General features: G+C 39.8%; 1 protein-coding gene across 2 annotated transcripts in view; it reads right to left on the reverse strand.

Moving 5' to 3' along the window:
* Positions 1–12700, reverse strand: part of aox6 (aldehyde oxidase 6) — a 64279-nt gene that overhangs the window by 5710 nt on the left and 45869 nt on the right. For both annotated transcript variants that reach the window (XM_088606883.1, XM_088606881.1), the window contains 10 exons: positions 12528–12615; positions 10462–10548; positions 9637–9828; positions 7254–7481; positions 6432–6527; positions 4582–4710; positions 3006–3080; positions 2590–2642; positions 1613–1727; positions 1383–1448 (listed from right to left, as the gene is read on the reverse strand). In XM_088606883.1, the coding sequence (XP_088463009.1) occupies positions 1383–1448; positions 1613–1727; positions 2590–2642; positions 3006–3080; positions 4582–4710; positions 6432–6527; positions 7254–7481; positions 9637–9828; positions 10462–10548; positions 12528–12615 (1129 nt within the window). The remainder of the gene's footprint in view (positions 1–1382; positions 1449–1612; positions 1728–2589; positions 2643–3005; positions 3081–4581; positions 4711–6431; positions 6528–7253; positions 7482–9636; positions 9829–10461; positions 10549–12527; positions 12616–12700) is intronic.

Consider the following 12700-nt stretch of genomic DNA (forward strand, 5'->3'; position numbering starts at 1 on the left):
GTGTTTAGACCTTAATATTTAAGAAAGGGGGCAAAGTATAATGAACTGGAAGATGGGCTTTTTAGTCTTATACTCCTAATTGCAGGGTGCTGCAACTACACAGTGGGTTAAAAGAGAAAACTGCACAGTGGGTTATATGGGTTTTGGCAAAGGGAGAACCAGGAAATCCATCCCTTATCCCAAGTGTGCCAGTTTGTTTGGATGAATGCCATTTCAATAATGAATCCAAGAAAAAATGAAAACCACAACAGGATGAAATACCTTCACAGTATGCATTTGATTGCATGTTCCTCTGAGGCAATAACTGCATGAAGCCTGTGACCCACTGCAGTCTTTGATGACATACTATTTCTTTTGCGATTTGTTGCCAAACCTTTGATGCAGCAGCTTTGAGATGCCTATTCTTGGGGTGTTGTGACATCAATTTTTTTTCTGTAGTGTATAAAATACATGCTCAGCTTTACTTATATCTGGAGATTGACTTGTCAAGTCTTACGATTTTCCACTTTTGCCTCCTGATGTACACCTTGGTTGCATTGGCCATATGTTTTATAATAATAATAATAATAATAATAATAATAATAATAATAATAATAATAATAGCTTACACTTATATAGCGCTTTTCTGGACACTCCACTCAAAGCGCTTTACAGGTAATGGGGACTCCCCTCCACCACCACCAAAGTGCAGCCCCACCTGGATGATGCGATGGCAGCCATAGTGCGCCAGAACGCTCACCACACACCAGCTATCAGTGGGGAGGAGAGCAGAGTAATGAAGCCAATTCATAGATGGGAATTATTAGGAGGCCATGATTGGTAAGGGCCAATGGGAAATTTGGCCAGGACGCCGGGGTTACACCTCTACTCTTTTCGAGAAATGCCCTGGAATTTTTAATGACCACAGAGAGTCAGGACCTCGGTTTTCCGTCTCATCCGAAGGACAGCGCCTGTTTACAGTATAGTGTCCCCGTTGCTATACTGGGGCATTAGGACTCACATAGACTGCAGAGTGAGCGCCCCCTGCTGGCCCCACTAACACCTCTTCCAGCAGCAACCTTAGTTTTTCCCAGGAGGTCTCCCATCCAGGTACTGACCAGGCTCATTTATGTCTTTGCCACACTGCCTGGTAAAGAGCCACTTAATACGTATGGAGACATTTGCTTCTACTGTATATAAACAAACACGTTTCTGTTTTCTGTCACCATTAGATACATCATCATCAAATATGAGTGAGACTATTCCAAGCCATGACATTAAGTCCACCATTCTTCACTTTGTGCAGGCATAATTTATTTTTAATCTACAATAATACATGTAAAACAATAGAAGATGTAAACATGCATTCTGTCTTCTCCCATTCTCCATACAATACTCCTCACCTGGCCAATATCAACAGAGGGATTTATGCTTCTTCCAGTGTCCATCACAATATCTGCCCTGATATTCTGTTCAAAAATAGAAATAGTCATGTAAAGGTTCTTCATGGGTCTTGAATCAAACAATGCAGGTCATTGTAGACAGGAGCATTTTAAGCTTTTTAATTTAGCTGCAAATTTGATCTATTATAAACATTTGCAGGCCACCAGCTAGGAAAAGGTTTGAGAATTACCTTGTGGTCTCCAGTCAGACAGTCAATCTCAACCTCTGAGCAGCTGACTCCATATGTGAAATAGGCATATGGTCTTCCTTCCTGCTTCTCCCAGTCCATGTACAGGTCATGGCCCCTAAGCACAATACACATTTAATATTATACACCAACTGAAGGAAGGTTTCACCTATATAAAGCCTGTAGATACTGATAAAACTTCAATCTGGTTGATTCTTTTGTGTTTTTAGGTGATATGTGTCCAAATCATACAAACTTGAGATTTTCAAATTTTCTTGATTCGCCAAGCGTCCCTACCATCTTGAAATGATTTTTTAAAATGTACAGAGCCACTGTACTGTGAAATGATTGAGCTCTTGGCTCCCTGTGAGATGGAATTTAAAGCCTCTTCTTATTCCTGGTTAGAGTTGTAATACACCCTTGAAAATAAGACTTTTATTTTAAAGTCTGTGTTAAAACAAGACCTTAAAATAAATGGCTTGCTGAAAGTCATCAAGGATAGTTCTACAGACTAGATTCACCTAAAGAGACATTGATCATGTACTGTAGTGTCTATCCATTCATCATGCCCCACAACTACAACAGTCTTCCCTTCACATTTCACATGAAACTAATACATATTAACAAATGTTTAGCTTAAAAAATAATTCTAATACATTTTACATGAATAATCGTAACTGTTTTTATTTAGGAGTTAAACCCGAAGGTTGAGATTAGATCCGGAATGTTCTCCACCAATTTTACATTCATTCTTATGGGAAATTAATATTTTTTTATGCACTGTTTTTCAACAACTGCCACATCAACTGAAACTGAAGGTACCCACCCTGCATTTTCAATTGACCAAAGTTATTAAGTATGCTCATTTGCGTCAGGAGACTGAAGTCTCTTTTGCTGAATACAACTAGACAATATTAAAAGTCTTGAAAAAAATTACAGAATTGAAGCTTTCACAGTTTTACACAAATGATAAATGATACCTGTAAAACCCTGTAGAGGAAAGGCTGATTTTCTGAAAGTATGCAGTTTTAATCTAAAAAAGGGAAAAAAGGGAAGATCATAGATTATAAAGACTGTATAGACTGCTAACTAATGCATAATAGAGGCTTGAAAACATATTTTTTACTGAACTAAACTGCTTTATGCCACTGAAGATTGGTATAAAATAAAGTTCAAGAGCTCAAGACGTCAGAGAACTGGAATATGCAAACACATACTGTATAAACAAAGTGGCTTACATTTTTACATGCAGTATAAATGATTTTTCATCTAAATCTATGGTCTTTGGATGAATCAAGATAACTTTATCTTTATAATATCAATAATGAACAAATGTGGTTTAGTATTAGTATTACCACATGCATGCATGAGTATTGAACTGTGATATTTAATCTACCCAGTCTTGCCAAGTGCCTTTGGGGTTGTCATGTATGATGGGCTCCAGCCTTTGTAACAGGGTTTGGCAAGCATCCTAGAAAAACATACAGCAAATATATTCCATTAGTTTATATAATTCTATTTTAAAACAGGTTGACAAAACACCTCTGGTCACAAAAATCTGAAACCTTATGATGTAAAGAGAATAAAACATCCAGGTACAGTCTATAACAACTGTTGCTGCTGGAAGAGGTGTTAGTGGGTCCAGTAGGGAGTGTTCATCCTGTGGTCTTTGTGGGTCCTAATATCCCAGTATAGTAATGGGGACAGTATACTACAAAAATGTGTTATCCTTTGGATGAGATGCACTGTAATAATGAAGTCCTGATTCTCTGTGGTCATTAAAAAACCCACAGCATTTCTTGAAAGAGTAGGGGTGCAACCCCGATGTCCTGGCCACATTCTCCCCCTGGCCTTTACCAATCGTGGCCTCCTAATAATCCTCAATTGGTGTCAGTACCCTGTTCTCCTCCCTTACTGATAGCTGATGTGTGATGGGACTCCCCTCCACCACCACCAATGTGTAGTCCCTACCTGGTTCAGCCATAGTTCACCAGTACACTCACCACACATCAGCTATCAGTGGGGAGGAGAACAGAATGATGAAGCCAATTCAGAGATGGGCATTATTTGGAGGCCATGATAGGTAAAGGCCAATGGGAAATTTGACCAGGATGCCTGTTTTACACCCCTACTCTTTTTGAGAAACACCCTGGGATTTTTAATGACCACAGAAAGTCAAGACCTCGGTTTTACGTCTCATCCAAAGGACGGAGCTTTTTTACAGTATAGTGTCCCCATCACTATACTGGGGCATTAGGACCCACACAGACCACAGGGTGATTAGGGTTTTTACATTTAGTTTTACATACCAAACAAATACGCTAAAAATAATAAATAAGCTAACAATGTACAAAATAATATTTTTCCAAAAGAAATATGTACCACCATACACCACCACTTGCAACAGCTGGAAAGATACCCCATGACCCTCTGGTTAGCAAAACTGACGTCATTCGAACTGTACAAATATCCAAATATGCTATTGCTGGATGAATTGAATGCATTCTATTTCTATACATATTTGTCAGGCCATCATTAAACAAATGACATTTGCTCTACAAAAGGTTCTGCAATGCATCTGTGCACACAAAAATACATGCCAAGATCAAAAGGAATATAGTCAGACCTGAATATAATATCAACTTGAAAAAAAGGCAATCAAAGAATGCACAGAGATTTATATTCCATTCATGCTGAAACTATTCTGTGGAGTGTTAATAGAGCTTCTGCACAACCACCTATGTGATGCACCAGACCAGTCAATCACAAATGCAGGTTCCTGTGACTGCACCATTATGCAATTACTGGTGTGCTGCGTTTGTAAATCAGAGCATATGAGCATTTTAATCCTGCAGTTCTCTGTACTACATAACCTATGCAGTCTTTTGTTGTAACTCCCCCCTTGCTCTTTGTAAGGTTCAATGAAATAACCTTATCAGACCTGACATTCCCAGAGACATCCCAGATCTCACCTTCACAGCCATTCCATTGGCATCTGTGCCAAACGATGCAGCAGAAGGGCAGGTGTTGGGCACGGTGTTGGTGCTGGTCTCACTGATGTGAATGAATGAAGCTGGGATTCTCAGCTCTCGGCTTGCCACCTTTGGAACAAGACAGTCTTATGTTGTACCAAATTATTAAAGATTTCAAGAAACTAGAAGATGAACATTCACAATAAGCAGGTTCTCTGGTCTAAAACCTCTAAGAGAGGTTAAATAGGTTGATGAGGTTAAATAACAATGTACCAGGGGAAAAGCTAGAGCTTATCCTCAAGGTAACAAGCCATTTATGTAACCCACTAAATGAAAAGGTCTGTGTCTGTTTCACAATATTCTTCCCACCATTTACTAGGGAAGAACTAAGTTCTCTGCGAAAATACTGTAAAATAAAATATTTGTATGTTATCAAAACAATATTTACACATTATAGGGTAATCCAGATAAAAAATGGGGAAAGAAGAAAGACATTTCTCTTCTCTGGCTCCTCTTTTCTAGTTTTCTGTTTTTCAATACAGACAGCATATACAGTGCTGGGGTTCTGGGTTCAAGTTCAGATCTGGGCTACCATCTGTGTGGAGTTAGTATGTTCTCCCTGGGTTTGTGTGGCTTTCCTCCAGGTGCCACGGTTTCCTCTCACAGTCCAAAAACATACTGGAAGGTTAATCGGGTCCTGGGAAAATTGTGTGATTGTGTGCGTATTTGTGTTTGTATCTGTGTGTCTGCCTGTCTGCCCTGTGATCCAGGTGTTCCCTGTCATGTGTGTCACGATCATAAACCCCTCCTCTTAAGTACGCTCCTGCCCTTCCTTGTTTTATACTCATCTCCCGCACCTGCCTCCGGTTCCAGCCCCTCGTGCTATATAAGCCAGACGTCCATGCCTATCAGGGCTCAGCTTTGGAAGATGGAAGCCTGGAATCCCGTCTACCCGCGAGCCCAGGAGCGACTCGATGGCATAGACATCACAAATGCCATCTGGGTCCGGGATCAGGGAGCGTCTGGTCCCATTACCCCCTTTTTATTCCCCTGACCCTCCGCCGGATCCCGCTCCGACTTTTAACTCTGTTTGTCTGTCAGGGTGGATTACCCGGTCTTGGACATTTGCTACACTCTCGGATTTTCCTCGGATTCCCTCGGACTGTTCGCCTCGGCCACACCTCCCCCGAACACCAGCGCACCTCGGACACGTAGCTTATACACTGGTTTCCTACTACAGTCCAAAGACATACTGGTAGGTTAACTGGGACAATCAGTTTTGGTGGGTGTGTGAGTGTGTGTGTGTAAATGCCCTGTAATGCACTGGCTTCCCATCCAGAGTTATCCTGCCTTGAGCCCATTGCTTGCTTGGTATTGTACTTTATAAAGCAGTTAGAAAAAGGGATGCATGGATGGTATATCTTTATTTTTCAAAGAAAGTCTACTTATTAGAGAGCTTCAGAATGCACGAACCATAATCTTTAGAAAACAGTATGGGGAATTGTGTTACCTGTAGTCAAGAATTACAGTAATCTTTGAATGTTTCAGAAGACAAAAACCAAATATTGCATTTCCGAAGTCTGTGATTCAGATAACAGTATGCTACATTTTAAAAATGATAATGCCATCACACAATACAGCAATTCAGAAGCAAATCAAATCAGGAGAACACCCCATGAAGTGAAGAATTAAAAACTTTACTCTTAGAATCTTGTACCTCATACATCAAGACAGCCCCTAGAAATGTAAAGGCAAGAACGGTTGAATTTTTGTTTTGCTCACCGAGAACCACATAATTGCTTTAATTTGTGGGTGGCACAGTTCACCCCATTATATGACACACAAGTTACCTGTTGCATCTTGGTGTGGATGCCCTGACCCATCTCAGTTCCTCCATGACTCACCAGCACAGACCCATCTTTATAAATATGGACCAGGGCAGCCGCCTTAGTGCAAGAAACAACCAGTGAGTATACATACATCAGGACATCCAATATCCGAGTTGCAAGTTAACAAATACAGCAGATACTACAGTAAAATAATGTAGCATGACGAAAATAAATGTCTCCCAAATCAAATGAAGAACTCTACTGGACATCCCTCCTGTGTCACTAATAAACCAATAAATTATACTGGCATGTTTTTTTAGCAATAACCAACATTTTCTGCCTAGATTTGCTCAGGATGCAAAATACTTTAATACTGTTTCTATAGGCAGCCCTCCACATGAATTTAAGGATATTGCCATTATATACTGGTTTTACATTGGTTCTCAAAGTCCTACTATTTTACATGGTCTAAGGTGCATTTTTACTGTATCACTTTTCTAAAACATTTAAGCAGGTTCAATGATGCTTTTGAGTAATTTCTGAAAATTCTGCAAGATTGCTTAAGATCATAAGGTCTTACAGATACAAGCAAAATGATTGCCTTCACTAATTTTAATGGGGGTAATGTCTTAAGGTCCATAGATATGTGTGGAGAAAATGAAAGGCATATTCTAACAGAATATGAACTGCCGCATGTTTTTCCTTTTGCATGTACAGTATATACTGTACAGTACTTTACTTGACAATGATGTGCTCCAATACATCAAACTGAGGACAGGCACGAGAAAACGTGAAAAACCACAATGCGATTTTTTAAAAGACAGAAAATTCTAAAATCTCTACCTGGTTCAGGAAGCTTTCAGCAAATGCGATACCATACTTAATGGGAACGACGGCGATTCCTCTTTTTTTCCAGCGGTTTTGTTTGTTGAACTTGTTGATGGCAATTCGCCTGTTGCTGAAAGCAGATTTTTCCAGGCATTCATCCCAGCACCTCCACAGATTGTGAGGATCAAACGCTAGCTTGTAGTGAGTGCAGGATGTGCCCCTGTACATATTTATCTCACGAATCTAGGGAGGCAAAAACATTTTCGGTAACTTCCTAACTTAGCTGCTCACAAGATTGTGTCAGGATACACAATCAAGGCTGGGCAATGTTAGTTTACTAAAATATCTTTTGCAAATTATTATATCTATAGGTGCCTACAGATGTGTCTCTAAGAATCTAGATAAAGTGTGTGACTGATGTTTGCCGAGATTCAGTCCAGATTGAGTGATCAAAGCAATGTTAAAGTTTACCTTGGTTTACCTTTGTCAATTAAGTTCTGGCCAAACGATTAAGTGTCAAACAACAGTCCTAACACAGATTCATTAGTTTTTAACACAGATTTGTTTTGATCTCTATCTGCACAGTTTTGAAATATACTTCCAATGATACTACATCATGAGAACTATAACCTAACGGTTCTGTCTTGCCTTGAAAAACAGTAGCATAGCTGTCATCGCCCATGTCTAACATTTCCATTTTCAGCTGCTGATGCCTCTGAGGGTATCTCAAGCTCAAATGCTTCATTATATAAAACAGCAATATTATTGATATTTGAGTGTTTTCTCAAGTCTAACTCAGATTCCGAGCTCTATGAAGCTCTACACTTTGGGCAATGTTAGCCATCTCAGCTAGACATAAAGTTGATGACTCAAGGTCTCAGATGCATAGCTTACTTGCAGAGTTCCTAAAAAGAGTTTCCAACAATCACACTGCTCTCTTTTCATGTGAATGACACTAAATGGGCCAGCAGCTATGTCACCCTGCAACTCACATCTCACATCTGGCAACTCACTGAAGCTAAGCAGTTGTGAGCCTGGTGAGTACCTGGCCGAGAGACCTCCTGGGAAAAACTTAAGGTTGCTGCTGGAAGAGGTGTTAACGGGGCCAGCAAGGGGCGCTAGTCCTAATGCCCTAGTATAGTGACGGAGACGCTATAATGTAAAAAGGTGCCGTCCTTCGGATGAGACGTTAAATCCAGGTTCTGACTCTCTGAGGTCATTAAAAATCCCAGGGCATTTCTCGAAGAGAGTAGGGGTGTTACCCAGGCCAAATTTCCCATTGGTCTTTGCCAATCATGGCCTCCTAATAATCTCCATCTATGAATTGGCTTCATCACTCTGTTCTCCTCCAAACTGATAGCTGGTGTGTGTTGAGTGTACTGGTGCACTATGGCTGCCGTCACCACCTCCAGGTGGAGGCTGCACATTGGTGGTGGTGGAGGCGAGTCCCCATTACCTGTAAAGCCCTTTGAGTGGACTGTCCAGAAAAGCACTATATATAATAATTATTATTATTAAATGATAATGTCGTAATTTATGGCTGAATTTCATTATTTGTGTGAAGCTGCTGCTTGGGTATCCTAGGTCTTAATGTCTGTTTCCAGGTCTTCTGGTGAAGCAAACACATTTGGTGATATGAGGTTAAGTGTCAAAGTAATGATACACAATCTGGAATGAATTCTTCACTGTGTTGGTGTTGGTATCTTTAGATGTGTACCTTATTGAATGTGGATATGCCTGTTCTCCCCTAATCTGTTAAAGAAAAGCTGATGAATGTGTTTGTCTTTTCCAGGCTTTATTTTTGTAATAAGAGATTCTATTGGATGTGTCTAAACGTATGTACAGTATGTGTCTTTTGCGCTCTTTGGACATTTCATTCTGTTCTGTTGTCTGAGGCTCTGGAATGATCCCAGGCTGTAGTAATCATGCAAGTCAGTCAGCAATTTTAAATATTGTCTGAAATCCTACTGTTATATACAAGCTATTAGTTCTGCTTAATGTATTAAGGTGCGTATTCTTGCATTTTTTTTATTGTGAAAGCCTGAAGATGTGTCGGAGGCATTATAAACAATGAATATTATCTTCCTCATTAATATTTCATGGTGCTGTCACGATCATCATCCCTCCTCTAGAGGGCGCTCCGACCCTTTTGTATTTTATTTTCCTTATTACGTTCACCTGCCCCTTGTTCCCCATTTATTATTTAAACCTCGTGGCTCTGAAGCTCAGGGCTCTGCATTGGAAGACGGACGCCCGGAGGCCTGCCTAGCATCAAGTTGCCCCACGACTTGCACAGCACAGTTTTTTCCAAACACCTACCGATATACTGTATACAGTACCAGTTCTCAGTCACAAGTAGAACATCTATCTGAAAAGTGAGCCTGAGACATTTACCTACCTTCTCAGCTGAGCAGCCTACTCTGACAGCCACATCATTGATCCAGCTCTCGGTGACCAGCATGCTTTGTGGCACCCCAAAGCCCCTGAAGGCAGTATTGGAAGGAAGGTTGGTGCGGCAGGCTGTGGACATCCCTCTCAGGTTAGGGATGTTGTAGGAATTGTCCATGTGTAGAAGTATTTTTTCAATAACCTTGAATCACAAAAATTAGAGGCCTCATTTTAATACACAACTTCAACAGTGCCATGAGGAAAACTGTACTGGCTGTGGAGGACCTGACTGAAACGTTCACTTTAAATATTGAAACAAGGTTTTACTGCATAAGAACAATAGCACTTTTTATTAATAATATAAAGTTTTAGAAAAAGCTCTGAATGACAACTGAAAGTATTGCTCCTTTTGTCATGCTTTAGTTTTCTCAGTTAGATTTTGAATTTATTGAAATGTGCAGCTTATTTGAAGATTTAATCCGTTGTTTTTCTAATTTCACACCCTTGTAGCACGTTTTTACATCACTACACAATTATATACATACAGCATATATCACTGTTAAAGGAGCTATTTACAATAGTAAATTTTGGACAATACTGTATATGAGAATCCAGAAAAAAATAAACGAATTGGCAGAATTAATCAGAGTATTGAGCAGTTTATTGCACCGGAAAAATCAAATAAATCTAACAACTTTGCCGATCTCTGTCTAAGCATTTAAGCCAGAAGTGCCAACCCTGGCAAGTATTTACAAACAACCAGATGATTGTATGAATCAAAAACACAGCTCTATGGAACCTTAAAAAAAGGAATAGTACAAAAATACTAACATACCAAAATGGACTCATCCCCTGTATTACCAGCATTGGTGTAATAATGAACGTCTGCTGCAATTATCTGCCCATTGTTCATGAAGCCGACCTACAGGCAAACACAATCAATCAATCCTTGAACACAGAATAAAATCAGCCTACAGATTAGAGCCAGAACTGCAAAAGGATATTCTGATACTGATCTATACTGTGAGAGAAATATAAATCTCAGCTGGGGCCACAGCCAAGTTTTATGATCAGTTTCTCTGCAATGTCAAAACACTGGTGAACTGAGGTAACTAAAGGATGAGAAAGGATGGCTGGAAATCATCATGGTTTTTCTTTCCTTAAGAAGAAAAAAGCTCAACTGGCATTTCTAATGGTTCTCTGTTAAACAGTGATCCGATTATTGCTACATCTCACAAATAGAAATGAAGGACTTTGGCATTACTGTATGTTTCACTGCAATAATGTATTTGTGTTCCCATGTGGTGTCTGCGATTAGAACAACGTTTGTATCTGTTATCTGTGCTTCTCTGTTTTGCTCTCTGATAAAGTTTCCTTTTGCTATTTTGCTTTACTTACTCCCTTTTAATTAGTATTCAGTAAATCATCCTCTGGCAGGGATGTACACTGACTGGTTCTGAATATTAAGAGGGAACAATTATGAACATTCCTACTGTATACGTAATATTGCTCTAAGCCCTTCAGTCCCTCAGTTCTCCTTTTTTCAACTGCCATCTTGAAAATGTTCAATTGGTCTGGAGATTGAGATGGCCAGTTGGGGACCTTTACTTTGTGTCATTCCTGCATCGATTTGGATGTATGCTTTGGATCATTGTCATATTTGAATGTCCATTTTTAGCCAAGCCTGAGCCTCTTGGCAGAAAGAACTAGGGCTCTGGTCAAAATGTCACAGTACATGTTCTTAAATTCTGTACCATCACATGGGCTCCAGGACACATAGATGTGAAACAACCGCAAAACAAACTGTAACAGATCCCCCGTGATATTTAACATTTTCTTAACATGAGCTTCATCTTTTTTTACACTAAACATCCATAAAATCCATAAAAACTTTTTTTATGTGATTTTTATGGTTTTTATGTGATTAAATGGAAATTGTGCTTTTGGGGCATGTTTATCAGTGTTGATAAACATGCCCCAAAAGCACAATTTCCATTTAATCCGACCACACAACATTGTTTCAAATGTCATTCAAATGATGGTTTGGCAACTTTGATGCACCTCTTTTTGTGCTTCACCCTCAGCAGAAGCTGCTTCCTTGCAATCCAGCTATGAATCCCACGATCATGAATGGTATTGTTCAATGCTTTGTATCGTGGAGATGCCAGTGTGCATTAGTGATCTCCAACTGTTGCCTTGGGTTGCCTCCCTAACCACTTGTTTCCAGCTCATGGTGGCAAGATACAGTTGCTTCCTATTCCTGTAGGGCTGCCACTAGCGGCTTGAAATTTCGTAATAATTTCACTACAATTGATTTAGCATTTGTGGATTTTTTTACAGCCATTCACCCAAGTTCTAGAAGTTCTGGAGGTCAATGACCACTTGCCTGCAGTCTTCAAAGAGCTCTCTGACCTACTGAATGTTTTTTGTGTATTACCTCCTCTTCCACCTTGGGGAAACAGAAACCCTTCAGAGGCCTTTACATAGTTCCAGAGGCTTCCACTGCACTTCCAAAAAGCTGAACGTAATTGTTGCTTTGTTTTTGTTTAATTATATTCAAAGGAGTCCTTAGAGGTGCAAATAAGTGCGACCCTCTTGTTTTCTGGAATTCAATTAATTATTTATGTCAAAAATGATTTTGCTCTGTGCTATGATGATTACAGGTGACAGAATTAGAAGTTGTAATTGAGACATTATCCAATATGTAACTCATTCTGATATATTCTGTTTTTTGTTCCTACTTTATCGGGTTATGAATAAATCTGGAGGGCACTCTTTATTCCTGCTAACTTACCATAACATACAGTAATCACAAGGCACTTATCACCCAACACTGATAGTGTGATCCATGTGGATTTTACAACCCATTTATCATTCTCACATGAAAAGCCTCCCTCTAACCTTGTATTTTGCCAGGACTGGATGGCGACCCCCTGTTATCAGCATGTCTTCTCCTCGCTCCAGCACACAACGCACAGCTCGATCTGTCCTGAGAGGCAGTGAATAACTTCAAACAGCACAGTCAAACATAATACAAAGCCTGTGAAAAATGCCATTGATTAACACGTTATAAA

The sequence above is a fragment of the Lepisosteus platostomus genome, chromosome 14 (assembly GCF_059453375.1).
Source record: "Lepisosteus platostomus isolate fLepPlt1 chromosome 14, fLepPlt1.hap1, whole genome shotgun sequence".
NCBI lineage: Eukaryota > Metazoa > Chordata > Actinopteri > Semionotiformes > Lepisosteidae > Lepisosteus > Lepisosteus platostomus.